The sequence below is a fragment of the Arvicanthis niloticus genome, chromosome 1 (genome assembly GCF_011762505.2).
Source record: "Arvicanthis niloticus isolate mArvNil1 chromosome 1, mArvNil1.pat.X, whole genome shotgun sequence".
In the NCBI taxonomy this organism is placed as follows: Eukaryota; Metazoa; Chordata; class Mammalia; order Rodentia; family Muridae; genus Arvicanthis; species Arvicanthis niloticus.
Genome location: NC_047658.1, coordinates 132,472,297 through 132,487,730, shown reverse-complemented (window position 1 = coordinate 132,487,730; position 15,434 = coordinate 132,472,297). Strand labels below are relative to the sequence as shown.

At 45.6% G+C, this 15,434-nt stretch overlaps 1 protein-coding gene across 1 annotated transcript in view; it reads left to right on the top strand.

The window, feature by feature from the left end:
- Positions 1–13,348: 13,348 nt before the first annotated feature.
- Positions 13,349–15,434, top strand: part of Pgm5 (phosphoglucomutase 5) — a 178,447-nt gene continuing 176,361 nt past the window's right edge. Inside the window, exon 1 of the mRNA XM_034489577.2 lies at positions 13,349–13,692. Coding sequence (XP_034345468.1) covers positions 13,432–13,692 — 261 coding nt within the window. The 5' untranslated portion in view covers positions 13,349–13,431. The remainder of the gene's footprint in view (positions 13,693–15,434) is intronic.

Sequence of the window (15,434 nt, the reverse complement as noted above, 5' to 3'; positions counted from 1 at the left end):
ACTCTTAGCTATCTGTAACTCTCGTTCCAGAGGATCTGACACCTTCTTCTGGTCTCTGAGAGCACTACATACATGTGCACAGACATACATGTACAAATAAAAATAAGTAAACAAGTAAATAAAACAAAAAATGCAAAAGCAGATGAAGTGGGCTGTTGCGGCCAGAGCAAAATGTTGAGGCCTGGGCTGCCCCATGTTTGGCGGCCACTGTATCCCGGTCCAAGCTGCCGCTCCGGTCCTCGGGTTGGGGTTCAGCAAGAGAAAGAGTGAAGACAGACTCGAAGAATGGAGTCCAGACAGAGTGTGTTTCAATCCCGTTTATTCTTCAGTCTCTCTTCCTCTAAGTGTCTCCTAAAAGTGTCTCCTCTGTCTGATTCTCTGATCTGTTCTGTTTCTGCCTTTTATATGTCTCACTTCTAAGCCATGCCTTTTGGTCACACCTGTAATCATGCCCTTAGGTCTTGTCTCTAAATCTGATCTCGACACTTCTAAGTCACACTCTTAAGTTACACCTTTAGTCTCACACACCTTTAATCTCACACACCTTTAATCTCAAGGTATCTAAACCAAGATTATCGGAGTGTGCTCAGCTGTTGTAGGCTATTGTAATCCAAGTCTCATGTCAGGGTATATGGCTCAAGATGGCTGCAAAGCTGATAGCTGCTTTCTGCTAAAAGTCGGCCCCCAAACAGTGGGCCTAGGTGGCTCTGTGTGTGTGTGTGTGTGTGTGTGTGTGTGTAACACACTTCTGGAATCTGCTACTGTCCCTGGACATTTGAAGACACTGGCAGGTAGGGAACAGGATCTCAGGGGGCAGTAGTCCTGTCTTTCTAGTCAGGGTTTTTCTGGCTGCCATTTCTTGTAGTTTACTTACTACCTTTGCTGTCTGGCCCGGGATGTATTCTGCATCAGGGAGACTGAGAGGGTGGAGTGAGCAAGGCAGGACAATTTCCTAAAGTGTGTGCACATAGCCCATCTGGATACAGTTTAAAAAACATTTACTAGTAACTGTGTTTCTTGTTGTACTTAGAACAATGATTCTGGCTTCCAGTATATAGTGCTATAGTGCAAGCTCCATTCAAAAGTGTGTGTGTGTGTGTGTGTGTGTGTGTGTGTGTGTGTGTTGTATGTATAGGATGTGTGTTGCATGCGAGTATACGTGCCTGCCTGTGTGTGTGCATTTGGAGGCTGAAGGACAACATTGAATATCTCTGCCTTATTGCCTTATTGCCTTGAGGCAGGATCTCTCACTGAACTGAAAGATTATAGTTTTGACTAAGCTGTCTGGCCAGAGAGCTCTGAGAATCTGCTGGTTTCTTCCCCACAATGCTAGTTTTTTTTTTTTTTTTTTTAAATAGACAAGTGCAGCCATGTTCACCTTCTTATGTGGGTGCTGGGAATCTTAAGTCAGGTTCCTGTGCCTGTATAACAAGTGTTCTTACCCACCGAGCCCCCTCCAGAGCCCTAAAAGATGTCCTTAAAACATTTCCACTTATTATTATGCACACACGTGTGCAGGTGTGCCCACGTCATGGTGTGCACAAGGAGGTCAGAGAACACCTTTCACAAGTAGCTCTTTCCTCCTTCCCCAGGATCTGGTGATGGAATCAGGTTATTTCGCTTGCATGAAGACAGGGTAAGGATGACTCACGTTTCACAAATGCTGAGGAAGCAGGCTCACAGGCCTGTGAGAGCTCAGAAAAAGGGAGAGGATAGAAAAGCCCTCGATTTTGACTGGCGATGATATCCTATGCTAGTCACTTATGGGGCAGGCCTTCTGCTGCATCCACATGCATCATTACTGGAGTCATTATTACTTCAAATACTTATTGCATGTGTGCTTACTTTCTACTAGGTATTGGTCACTGAGGATGAAAGACAAAAATAATTAATTTATGCCAGCAGCAGCAGCAGCAGCAGCAGCAGCAGCAGCAGCAGCAGCAGCAAAGCCAAGGAAGCATGAAATCATGAAATAAACACCTGAGCACTTTTAATATTTTCTCTATCAGTATGGGAGAAAAGGTCTGCTCATTAATAAGCTGAGAAAGTAGTCCCAGCCTGACTGACTTATGCACAAATCATAATGAGGAGCCAATAGCATGCCCAAGTTCATAAGTACCTTGTGAAACACACACACACACACACACACACACACACACACACACACACACACAAATGTTTTAAGTGCATCTTTTAGAGCCATGGAGATGGCTCAGCAGCAGCCCAAGTTTACTCACCATGGAGAATGTTCTTTTACCTCATGCCTACCCTGATTTTCTGAACTAGCAATGAATAGTCATTGTGTGGGGAGATGCCTTGTGTCAGCAGATATGCTCAGTGAATAGATAAGAAGGTAGTCACAGATTCTGATGCAAAATAAGGATTTTATGAGAGTTTAAAAAAAAAAAAAAAAAAAAAAGAGCCGGGCAGTGGTAGTGCATGCCTTTAATCCTAGCACTTGGGAGGCAGAGGCAGGTGAATTTCTGAGTTTGAGGCCAGCCAGGGCTACACAGAGAAATCCTGTCTCAAAAAAAAAAAAAAAAAAAAAAAAACCCAGAAAGAAAGAAAGAAAGAAAGAAAAAAAGAAAGTGCAGGAGTGTAGAACACTTTAGACTTTGTGGTCCCGGGACTTGGAAACTAAAGATGCCTCTGAACCCCTGGGCTTTAGTCGTTCTCCCATTGATTTTTAGGATTGGCAGTCAATAGCCTCTCTTTTAGCATGGCATTCTGGTTTCTGTGAATTTTGAATCTGAGAAGGGGTGTGCTGTGGTGAGTGTCCCTGCAACCCCTTGGGTTAAAGGCTTGGGCATCAGCCTAGGCACTGCTCAGTGGTGGAACTCTTAAGGGGTAGAATTGGTGATGGTGGGGCTAGCTCAGTGAGGGTAAGTCTTAGAAGGGGATCAGGGACCTTACTCTTTCCTGTTTCTTGGTTTTCCATCATGAGGTGGACAGGCCTTCTCTGTCACATGCCCCTACCATGACCAACCACTAGACCAAAGCAATAAGGCCAAGAGAACATGGGTGAAACTTCTAGCCCTGTGAACCAAAGTAAACATTCTGTCATGTTGGTTACCTTAGACACCTAGTGATGGCTGGAGAGATGATGAACACAGGCTGTCTGGTAGACAGCAAGTGGGAAGGATGTAGGGCCACTGGCAGTGCAGCTAGACTCTGAAGCCCAAGGCCCCCATTTATGACAAAATGAACAATGATACTTTATTGGAACCTAGCAAGAATGCATGTTCGTCTCTTTGATTTGAGTCATGCAATAAGTTCCTCCCGGGGGAAAATGAAGTCAGAGTCAGTAGCCATTGCATTTCAACAAGGATCCCAGTAAAGGAAGGACTTAGACTCCTGCCTTCCATAGAGCAAAGGACTAAGATTTCTGTTGTTAACTGTGGGATCCAGGAGTTGAAAGGCAATAGTGACTGTTTGAACCTTCCCACTTTGGCTGGCTTAGAGGCAGGACCTGGGGTGGGCAGGCAGCTTAAAGGAACCACTCCTGGGCAAGGCTGCCATCTGCAGAGAGGGTGGAGATCTGTTTTACACTAACCTTAAAGGGGATGGGGGAGAGGGAGAGGGAGACCAAAAAGAAGATGGGGAGGCCAGAATTCAGGACTTCCCCCTGTGGGAAAGATTCTGCCAGAAAAGTCATGTGTGCTGCTAAGGAGAATGTTTCTTTGTGCTATATTCCTTTTTAATCAGAAGGCTCTGAAAAGAAGCTAGTTATGAGTCAGAAGAGGCGGCTCCTAAAGTCTGGGCTTCTTTTGAGTCTTGTGGGGTGCCTTGATTACAAAGAAGTAATGCTTCATTTCTTGTCCCAGATGTAAGACAGGATTCCCTAGGCTATCGATTCAGATGTTAGGAACCTTGAATGGGGAAAATAAAAAAAACTTTTCTCAACATGGGGTTTATCCCCTTTGTTTAGTAGAGCCTGACCTAGTATTTCCTCCTTAATATATCCTAGAATCTGTGTTCCTCTCAAGTGATGACAAGTGATGACACAGCTTTCCTCCATACGTTCTGCAGGTACTTGATGAGAGAGAGGTGGCCAGCTGGTCTCTGGTTGCACTTCTTGGCTCCTGCGTTAGGTGGCGCTGTTTGACCATTTTCTTCACTGGAATCTGTGTACTGGGAATTTGGAAGAGGAGGATGGCCTGATAATAGAACACCACTTTCTTTTTCACACAAAGCTCTCTTTGCACCGAGAACAAACAGCTAGTGCCTGTTCTGCATTGCAAACCTGAGACATCTCTCAGATGCAATAAGAATAAAGACTTTGAATGGTGTACTGCGGCCTGCTCCGTTGTTGCTGTTTGAAGTTGGTGGGTTTGAAATTGCCAGGCAACAATGGCAGCCTTTAAAGATATAAGTGGATCGTAAAGTGGGATCGGGTGGTGTGGTGGTGTGAGGAGATCTACAAGTCACACAATGTGGACTGATTGTTGCCTTATAAAATAAGCTTGAAGAAGTAGCCTGACAGGGTTCAGGAAAACAGAAAAGAGAATTTGCCTTGGGGAGTTATCAGGAGAGGTCATCGTAGGCTGTTACATGCACAGTAACCATAGACTTCTTTTAAATGTGTGTGTCTCCACGTATGCGCATGTGCATGTGACCTGTGTGTGTGTATGTGTGTGAGTGCGCGTGTGTGCACAGTCTCATGTAGTTGTTCATTTATTTTTCTTTTACAGGCAGAAAATTGGTCTTCCTCCTAAAGTTGGCAGCCCCTTGAAAGACACCTGCTTGCTTGCTCTCTCAATCTCTCCCTCCCTCTCTCTCTCTCTCTCTTTCTTTCTTTCTTTCTTTCTTTCTTTCTTTCTCTCTCTTCTCTCTCTCTCTCTCTCTCTCTCTCTCTCTCTCTCTCTCTCTTTCTTTCTTCCTTCCTTTCTTTCTTTCCAATCATCTTGTGATTCTAGAATACTTAAGGACAGTTGAACTACTTCAGGACTTTGGCTCTGGGTGGGGTTGACAATAGAAATACAGCATCTCTCAGAAGCTCACTGCTTAGGGACTTCACTCTTGATGTTGTGACTCCTGTCAGGCATGGTGGCAGATGTTGGCAGTTCTAGTCCTTGGGAGGCAAAAGCAGAATTGATAGCCTAAGCTATAGTGACACTCTGTCTCAGAACGGCACAACACAAAACTGACCCAAGTGTTAGTTTTTAAATTTTGCACTGATTATTTCAAAGCAGTAGGCAGCACTAGGCTTGTCGTCACTGTCTTTCATAGAAGATCAAGCTAAGGGGACAATGTCACGGACAAACTTGCTTCACCCACCCCTGGTGCCAGTGGCCAACATCCCATGGCACTAGTGATGGGGTTGTGCTGATTGGCACCTATCGAAAGCATATTTGAAACATTATCTTTTCAGAATTAAGATGCAATATCTCTTGGGTGAAATGATCTGGAAGTGACCTGGTGTATTCAGTTTCCTTCCAACACACATTTGGGAAGATGAATTAGCCTTTTAAATCAGGAGATTCAGCAATTAGAGTTTGATTTTTTTTAACCCCAGAGAAGAGGAAGATATTTGCAGCTGTTTCAGAGAATGATAAATCAGAGGCGGATGGAGCGTTGCTCTCCCCGAAGGCTTCCCTCTCTCAGCAAGCAATCTCTGGGCTGCACATTGAACTGAGGGAGCATGGAGATGCTTTCTTCCAGGAAGACCTGGTGGTTCAGATGTTAGCCATTAGGACCTGGGTGTGGGATTTTTTCAAGTTAAACTGAAGCAGCTCTGGTAGGAAGGCCTCCCAGATCTGCACCTTCTGTCTCCGGATCTCGGAAGAAAAGTTGTTAGCAGTGGACATTGTGCAGCTGAAATCCTTTGGGAATAACGGGAAATATGAGGGTAGGGGTGGGTACATCATGTACTTAACACTATATAGAGGCCATGGGCTTCCTAATAATATGCCAAGACAAACAAAAATGCTCACGTGTGTTGAAAATATTTCCTTCTCTTGATAGAGAGCCGAGCCTCAGCGCAGACACACCCCCTCTCCAGCGGTGCAGACAGATCTCTCTGGCTATACATGCAATATCGAAATCATTAGTCTCACCTTTGGCTCAGGAACAGATATCGTACATCACATTGAGCTAATCACCAGTGCTTTCCAAGGTAGGGCCTCACCATCCTGGAGGCCTTCCCTCCATCCTGTCTTTTTTCCCCCTTTTGAGTATGAATATCCTGTTAGCTCTCCAGACGGGCTCCAGGGAATGACGCAGCATGTTTAGACATAGGCACAGTTTGGCTGTGATTCCCGAGTGAGCTAGCTATATACAGGTTTTCAGTCGTCTGGATTCCTCTAGCCTCTGGGATGTTCATGTCCAACGGCTGAATACCGTTATAGTAAAGGTTTAGTATATTGATTTTGTAGCCTGTAATTTAATGAATTATTTTGTCAATTCCCTTCGTGTGTGTGTGTGTGTGTGTGTGTGTGTGTGTGTAGAATGTCTAGAGTTTCTTTTGTTTTTCTCTATGGAACAAACTGTGCCACCACTGGGTCTGGAGAGATGAAGGCTCTGAGAGCACGGCTGCTCTTCTAGAGAACTGCACTTCAGCCCCCAGCATCCACCTGGTGGTTCGCAGCCCTCATTAAGGATAGTCCTAGGGGGATCTGGTGCCTTCTTTTGGCTTCCTAGGGCATGCACAAATGTAGTTCACAGACATACATGTATGCAAATAATGCATGTATGCAAATAAAACTAAAACAGCCATGCTATCAGCAGGAACGACGTCACTTTTCCTATTCTATATGAATGCCTTTCCTTCCCTCCTTCCTTCCCTTCTCCTCCCCTCCATCCCTCTCTTCTTCCTTCCTTCCTCCCTTCCCTTCCTCCTTTCTTCCCTCCCTCCCACTTTCTTTCTTTCCTTCCTTCCTTCCTTCCTTCTATCTTTTTTCCATGCTTCCCTTCCTCTCTCTCCCTCCCTCCCTCCCTCCCTCCCTCCCTCCCTCCCTCTCTTCCCCTTCCTTTCCCCATTTCTCTTTCCTCCTCATTTTCCCCATTTTCTCTTCCCTAGTTGCTCCGGTGGGGCCTTCCAGTATTCTGTCGAGTAAAAGTGGCAAGAACAGGCATATTTCTCCTAATTAAATAAAGGGGAAACTTCCAATTCATTACCATTGAATATGATTAGCTATGTGTTCCCCATATCTTTTTGTTGAGGTATAGTTCTTTTATGCTTAATCTGCCGAGAGTTTTCATCATGAAGGGACGCTAAATCATTTTTTATGCATGTGTCAAAGCGACCGTATGGTTTTCATCTTTTAGTTCATTGCTTTGTATATGTTGAGCCGTCCCTGCACTCCAGGCATGAGTCCCACTTGATTGTGGTGACTTCTCTCATGCTGTTGAACTTGAGCTGTGAGTATTTGGTTAGGAATTTTCTCATCTGTGCTTAGCATCAATAATATCCTGTCATTTCTTTTCTTGTGAGTGTCCTCATTTGGCTTTGGTGACAAGGTAATCCTTAACACTTTTTACAAGTCTGAGAAAGATTAACTGTCAGGTCCTGGTCTTTTTTTTAGATGGGAGACATTCTGTTACTGAACTAATCTCCTCACCCATTATTGGTTTATTCCGGCATTTTATTTCTTAACAATTAAGTCTCAGTAGGTTTTTTTTTATTTTATTCTATTTTATGTGTATGAGTGTTTTGACTGCAATCAACATACATGTACCACATACATGCAGTGCTCCAGGAGGCCAGAAGAGGGCAGCAGGTACCCTGAAACTCCAATTACAGATAGCTGTTAGCCTCCATGTGGGTGCTGGGAATCAAACCCTGGTCCTCTGGAAGAGCAGCCAATTTTCTTAATTCCTGAGTCATCTCTCAGTCTCTCTGGTAGGTTTTTTTTTTTTTTTTTTTTGTATCTAGAATGTATAATCTCTTTTAAAAATGTTTTAAAAATGTGTATACATGGATATGCTTTGGGTACATCTGATAAATATGGTAGGATGACAAACTTAAACCAGGCTATATAGTTATCTAAAACTTAGATAGTATTGTGACTATTGAGTCTCCTGTATGCCTCTTCTTGGGCCATTTCCTCTCCCCAGCAAGGCACTATAATTTGGACATGAAAAGGTTAAAAGGCAACCATGGCAACCACACTCCTGTTACACTCTCTGTGACTGCCACCTACACTGCACATGTGTGCTTGAGAAGCCATACAGAATACTCCATTGTGTGTTTCTACATTTTTATGTAAATGGTCTCACATGCCACTTTTACAAATTGGGAAGGCATTTTCTGTTCTTTTGAAAAATTAACAGAACTGGGGCTGTGGAATCATGAGCATCAACTAGGGTTCTTTTGATTAAAAACAACAGAAAGTAATTCTGCTGGTTCAAACCACAGAGGGATTCAATGAGGCTCACATAAGTTTTTCATGATCAGGAAAGGCAGCTGCTCCGTGGACAAGAGCAGCAGGTAGCTGAGATTCAACCCTCTTGTTCTCATCCTTGGCATGGATAAACCACAATGGCCCTGGCTTCTACTTGCTTGGATCCCAGTCTTTAAATTCCTAGGATAGTGAGAAAATCCAACTAAGCCAGGACTCTTTCCTGAGTCCTCCCCCTCTCCTCCATATGGTCAGGAACATACGATGACTTAGTAGAGCTATTGTAATCAGGGCCTTTCCCAGTGAACTGGGGATATTGCAGAGGAGGTCGGTGAGCTGGGCACCTGAGCAGGTGATGACTTTATGGGAACAGGGAACTGGAGATGAGGAGAAGAAAATCACCTTTCTCTTCTTCTTCTTCTTTTTTTAAAGATCAAAGGGAAAGAGTTATTATTTGGGAGTTTCCATCTGGCATTTCAATTGATTTGGGCTTCTGAATTTTGAGAACAATTCAGTCGAGACACAAAGAAAATAATTTCTTCTTTAGCAATATGACTCCTTCTGTTTATGAGAAAAACCCAATAGCCAATATAGAGGATGCTCTTGAAGACTTCCATTGACTCCGGGTCGATGATAGGTGGAGATAAAGGTCAAGGACCTCATTGCTGGAAAGCAGAAAGGGTGTAGCAGAGACCTCCATAACAACAAGTGACTAACCTAAGATCAGAACCAGGCTTTATCCCTGCCCACTGAAGACTTGAGAAAAGGAATTACCAGTTATGGTCACAAAGCTAGGCTGACTCTTTTCCTAAGCAAACCAGATACATGTAGGTTAAAGAAATCAAAGCTGGTATCTTCTCCCTGTAGGAAGGGGGAAATACCCTTGGGCCAGGGGTATCTGTTCCATAGTAGGGTTTTCCTATCAAAGCTTCTATGAGCCGATGGGTGTGATCTCTTGTTTAGATAAGGGTTGGGTTGTAGCTGTGATAGGGTGGAGTAGGAAACTGACTTCATATACGGTGCCTAAATACATCCATCCATGTGTGAGATCTACATTCTTTTCTTCCCTCCCTGCTACCCTGGCTTCAAGGAAGCCCAGATGTGTTTGGCTACAGTAGTTATATATTCCTACTGAGTCACTGTCCACTTCTGAGCACACAGGGAATGCTAAAACCATGCTGCTGACGCACTGGCCCTGAGAGAAGAGAAATGCCAAAAGTGCAGGCCAAGAGGAGGCAGAAAAGCAAGTGGAAAATGTCCCAGGGCTGTTCTCCATGGTAGCCCACATTCCTTTTCTAGCATTCCTTGACACTCTGGTGAGGGGACATTAAATATTTTTTTTTTTCAAGCAACACCTAAAATACCACCTTCCACTAAGCCTTCTTTTCCCCAGCAAATGATACAGACAAGAGGGATCCCAAAGGAACCCACCTCTCCCTCCAGACCTTTACAATGAGATCACTTCATAAGAAATATAAAGCTGATTCATACATGTACCTTGCAAATGCTGGCACACCGTTCTCAGTGTCCTTCCATTCCTGGCTTTATTTCTCCATCCACAAGTACCCATGCGGCCTTGAACAAGCCAGTCATGCTCAGATGTTCAGTTTCTGTGTCTGTCAAGCACAAACACCTACCTCTTAGTGTTGGAGGTCTTATTTAAATAGTTGGTACTGTGCTTGGTTTGCTGTACCTACTGTTATAAAATAAGCCCGATTCCTATTGTGATCATTATCATTACTCAGACATCATTAATAAAATAATAGTGATTAACTGAACTATCCCATTGATATAAGAAAGATTCTTATTCTTCGTATTTTGAGTGACCGAGTTTAACCTTTTAGCCTGATATCAAGTACAATAACATAAATTAGAGAGTGAATGCTAATGACGAGTAAGCATTTTTACTGACTCATATACGCTCTGTAAATAACAGTGCTTAAGGAGCCATGAGCTCAAAGTGTAAAAAGAAATTTAGGGGCTCAGCAGGTAAAGATGCTTGCTGCCAAGTCCCAATGCCTAAGCTCGATCCCAGAACACACAAGGTAGAAGCAGTGACTGGATTCTGGGAAGTTGTCCTCTGATCTCCAGATGTGTACTGTGGCACGTTCACCTACAGTACATGCATAAGGCAACACATAAATGTTGAGACCTGTGCTGGAGCCTCACTTTGGGTACCAAAATGTCCCGGACCAAGTTGCCCCAAGCTTGGGGGCCAAAATGTTGAGGACCACTCTGCCCCACGTTGAGGGTCAGAATGTCCCGGACTGCTCTGCTGCTCCGGTCTGAGGGTCAGGGTCTAGCAAGAGAGAGAGTGGGGGAAGAAGGGGAAGAGACTCACAGAATAGAGACAAAACAGAGGGTCTGTAGTCAAGTTTCATTTACTTTCTCCCATAGACTACATTCACACCTCCTATTGACCTCTCTTTGACTTCTCCTATTGACACTATTACAAGGAAATCCTGGGTATTTATAAGCACAAGCAGGAGAACACAGGTGAAGACATTTTACCACGTGCACCATGCAGCTGGGGTCACTAAACAGTAAAACAAGCTATGTGGGATAAACAAGATGTTTGTCAGAGTGTGCTCAGCTGTTGCAGGCTGTTGAAAAACAAGTCTCTATCAGGGTATATGACTCGAGATGGCTGCAAAGCTGATAGCTGCTTTCTAGCCACTTTCTGCTTAAAGTTGGCTCCCAACACATAAACACATAGAAATTTTTAAAAGAGAGTTCCAGCCCTCTAGAAGTTTGATTTGGGAGGCAGCTAGAAGATACCTACACTATTTAAGGGCTGTCCATATAAGTTTTTGGAGGCTAGCAGAAGCCAATGAGAAAAATTAACTTAGGTGCTGATTTCCTATGCCTGTCTGCACTTGGCACACTGCGAATAGCATTTACTGTTAATTAACCGAGTTCTGAAAATTATGGACTTTGGAAAGTAATTCAGTGATTCCTAAAGAGTGACCCCCTAAGGGCACAGACTGATTTCTCATTGTCCCGGATAGAAATGTCAGAGACACAGAGTAAGAACATTTTAAAATTTCAGAAATAGTCTCGTCAAAGTTCTGTGTGTTCTAATCTAATGGAATCTGATCTTTTTTCAAACTGTTTCCAAGGGCTTCCAGTGAACCCTTGCTTCCTGACCCTCCTGCCTCCAGCTGGGGTTATAAGCCTGCAGCGACACACCTCAACTCTGTTTTTAACCTGCCAGCTTTACATGCTGCCTGGCCTATAATTGGACAAGTTCCTAATTGGAATATGGATAAGATTAACTATTTTAATGGTTCAAAAAAGAAAATAGAATGATGTAATTGGAAGGGTCCCAGAGACATAAAGTGTCTTGTGGAACACTTTCATCTTTAATCTGTTCATTGGTGTTTCGGAAAAGGACCCCATGGCTAAATAAGAGTTGACAATGGCAGACTGAAGTTAAAGCAGGCCCTTTACTGCAGAGTCTCCAATGTCTTCGATGCACTAACATGCTCTACGGACCCTATAAGGATGGAATAGGAACGGAGGCTTTCAACAGTTTCTTTACCCCAGGATCTCACTGGGGAAACAGGTCTTGCTGAGTTTGGTGTGTGCTTGGTGTAAAGGTGGTGGTTGGTTCTGTCTTGACAGGAAGGAGATACTGAGGGAGAAAAGCTGTACAGGTGCTCCTGTTTCACACCAAGACTTTCGGGTGGTGCTAATCTCTTGGGACTCAGAGAAGGCTGAGAGGCATCTCTAGGCCAGAGAGCATCCCATTTCTCCTGACTCACCTTGTAGAGAAGTTCTGAGCTCAGCATAGGAGCATCCAGCCCCCAAGATTAGGCTGGGTTTCTATCTCTGCTCACCTAGGACAGGGGATGGAGGATGTGTCAGCAGCTGTGGTTATAAGCTGGCCTGCCTTCCTGTCCCTCCTTTCCCATTGTGTTGAACCTTACAAAGCACTTTAGCCCCATGCTGCAGAAATCTTCTCCGCTCTTCTCTGCGGAAGTCGTCCATCCACCGACGGTCTGGGATCTCTGCTGTGTGCCAGGCTCAACCCCTCTCCCCTTTAAATTCCCTCCCTTTTCGCTCCTCTCTATATGAAGATTTTCCTGGTTTTGGATCTGAAGAGGATCAGAGAGAAAGGCTTCAGGCAAAAGGGCCAAGCACAGTAGGTGGCACCTCACCTTTGTTTCAGTTGGCTTTGTTCTTTCATTCCCCTATGGGAGTGTTTTATCCAGAGGTGGGTTCAGAGCATGGACAGATGCAGTGTGAAGGGAGCCGGTTTCTAAGCAGATGTGTGGGAAGGACAAGCAGGACAAGAATAAGAAAAGACATGTTTGCTGCAATTACAATGTAAAGAAAAAAAAAAGCTCCCATTTGGAGAGATGCTACAAATGTGGATGCTGGGGTAGGTCCTGGGGACTGAAGGGGCTGACAGGGTGTGATTCCCCACAACAAATGTCCCTGCTGAGTGTACACACACACACACACACACACACACAGTGCCCAGCCTACAGTTTCACCTCTGGCAGAGCCTAACAATTCTCAGCTCTCCTTTCCAGGGTTATTTTTGGCTAGGGCTGTTCTCTGATGGCAAAAGGTTTTAGCCCCCTCCCACCTCCTTCTCTGTCCTTACTAGGGAGAGAAACTTGTGCTTGAGCTAAGCTGACTCCCAGGGTGTGGGGAGAGAGGGCTGTGGGCTGGGCCTCTGGCTAGCTCAGACTCCAGTGCTAGGCTATCTTCTAGTGGAGAGTGGGCCTCGAGGCGCACTGGACTCAACTGTGTAGTGTGGTTGGGGACACAGGAGCTGGTCCTAGAGCTTGTCTTTGGGACACTCCGAAAGTCAGGCGAGCCCGGGCGGGGGATGGGGGGGGGGAAGGAATAGAGGACAGCTGGGCGATCCTCTGATCAGAGCTGGGCTGCAGAAAACTATCTGAAGGTGGAGGCACACTCCACTCCGGGACGTTGAGGGGACAATCTGAGTGTAGCGGCGGGAGGGTGGGAAGGGGCGGGGAGGGCTCAAGGCGGAGCCGGGAACAAGGCCAGACCGCGGGGGCCCAGGAGGGCTGCAGATCCCGAGGCTCCCGCAGCCGCGGCAGGACTGGCCAGCGGCGCCATGGAGGGGAGCCCCATCCCGGTGCTGACGGTGCCCACAGCGCCCTATGAGGACCAGCGACCGACCGGTGGTGGCGGGCTGCGGCGGCCCACAGGGCTTTTCGAGGGCCAGCGCAACTACCTGCCCAACTTCATCCAGAGTGTCCTGTCGTCCATCGACCTGCGAGACCGTCAGGGTTGTACCATGGTGGTGGGCAGCGACGGCAGGTACTTCAGCAGGACGGCCACTGAGATCGTGGTGCAGATGGCTGCGGCCAACGGGGTGAGTGACTCTCACGCCCGGTTTGTGGGTCTCCACACCCCGGCCACCTCCCTTGTGCTCTTTCCAGCTTCCCATACAGCGCACTGGCAGCCACTAGTCACACTGGGACACTGGCCTTAAAGGGGTGGGGGGATGCTCATCTCAAAGCCTCTGGCCTGGAACCTTAGATTTCTCCGGCACCTGTTGTACTTTCTGCTGTATTCCCTTCCTCTCCATTTTCCACTCCATCGCAGCCTTGGGCTTCCCATATTCCTCCAACCGGTTTATTGCCCACTTCCCTACACAGACTTTTTTCGAGTCTGCCAACATGATCTCCCACTCGGTATTCTTTTATTCTATTATTATTATTATTATTATTATTATTATTATTATTATTATTATTATTATTATTATATCACCACCACCACCACAATCCTTTCTCTTTCCAAATTGTAGCTGTCAAATTTAACAATTATCTGTGCGCACACCCTCCTGTATTGAACCATGTGCTCTTTGGCAAGAGTGCCCCCCCCGTGCCCCCCCCCCAATGCATTGCTCTAGCCCAGTGGTCCTTTAGTGGTGGCCTTTGGCATTTGACAAGCTGGTCCTCTTCCATTTGCATCCTCATTTCTTCTCCCTCGTCCTAAGACCTCTACAGTTTTCTTCTGCAATCTGGATTCTCAGACTTTGAGTTTCTGTCTGCCCTCTCTTCCGTACCCTACAGACAGAAGCACCCTCGTAAATGGTGAATCCATTCTGCTCTCCCCGTCTTGTTCCTGTTTAGCCCCAAATCCAGTTACTGAAACTTGTGACTAGCAATCTTTGGGGGGTGGGGGTGTCACTGAATTATCTGTAAGAAATAGGAAATACGGTTTCAAAAAGTCGTTTGAGCCTGTTAGCATGATCAGATTCACACCCATGAAACTTCCCCTTGAGTGAAAACTCTTGCAGATGTACATCTTTAAAACTGAAAGCGGATAATTACCTGTCCTGTGGATTCCGGCCATCTCATCCTCCCCCGCCCCCCCCCTCCCGCGTTTTCATTTCTCCGTAGTGTTTCTTCATTAGGGCTGTCCATGCTTCATGTTTCCTACTGTGATTTTTCTCTTTTCAGAGTTTTAAGAATGGAAGGGTGTGTGTGTGTGTGTGTGGGGGGGTGTTCTGTGAGGTTTTTGTTGTTGTTACTTTGCTTTTTAATACCCCCCAAAACAATCAGGGGAAATGGTCCCAGAATGGATTCCACACTGGTGTTTATCTTTGGCTCTTCACCCAGGATTGATGAATGTTGGCTGGAGTCTGGGGTTGGTGAGAGGTTGACAAATGCTCTTTCCCTCTTGTCTGACAAAGCTATCCCTGGGCATAATGGGGGATGTTGAGCCCTGGGAATGCAGTAATACCGCTCACCCCGCTCCACACTCTAGTTCGTCGGGGGGTGAGAGGAATGTAGCCTGCCCTGTATTTATTGTGGGTCAATGTAGTTATTGAAGATGGCTGTTGATTTGCTTCTCAAGCCGTGGCTTGGACCATTCTCCTCCTTCATTTTTTTTCTCACCTTTCCAGGAGACATGTTCTGAAGTGAATAGTCAGATGGTTGGCTCTAGGAAAAATGTACTTTGGCAGGACTAGAAAATAGTGAGCGATATCGGTCCTTGTGTGATTGAAAATGGATTCGGACTCACTTGCCTTCAAACCTAGGTTTCATGAGGCTGAGGGCTGAAGGACCCGGATTTCTAAAGCCTTTTTGATAGATTCCCGACTGGACA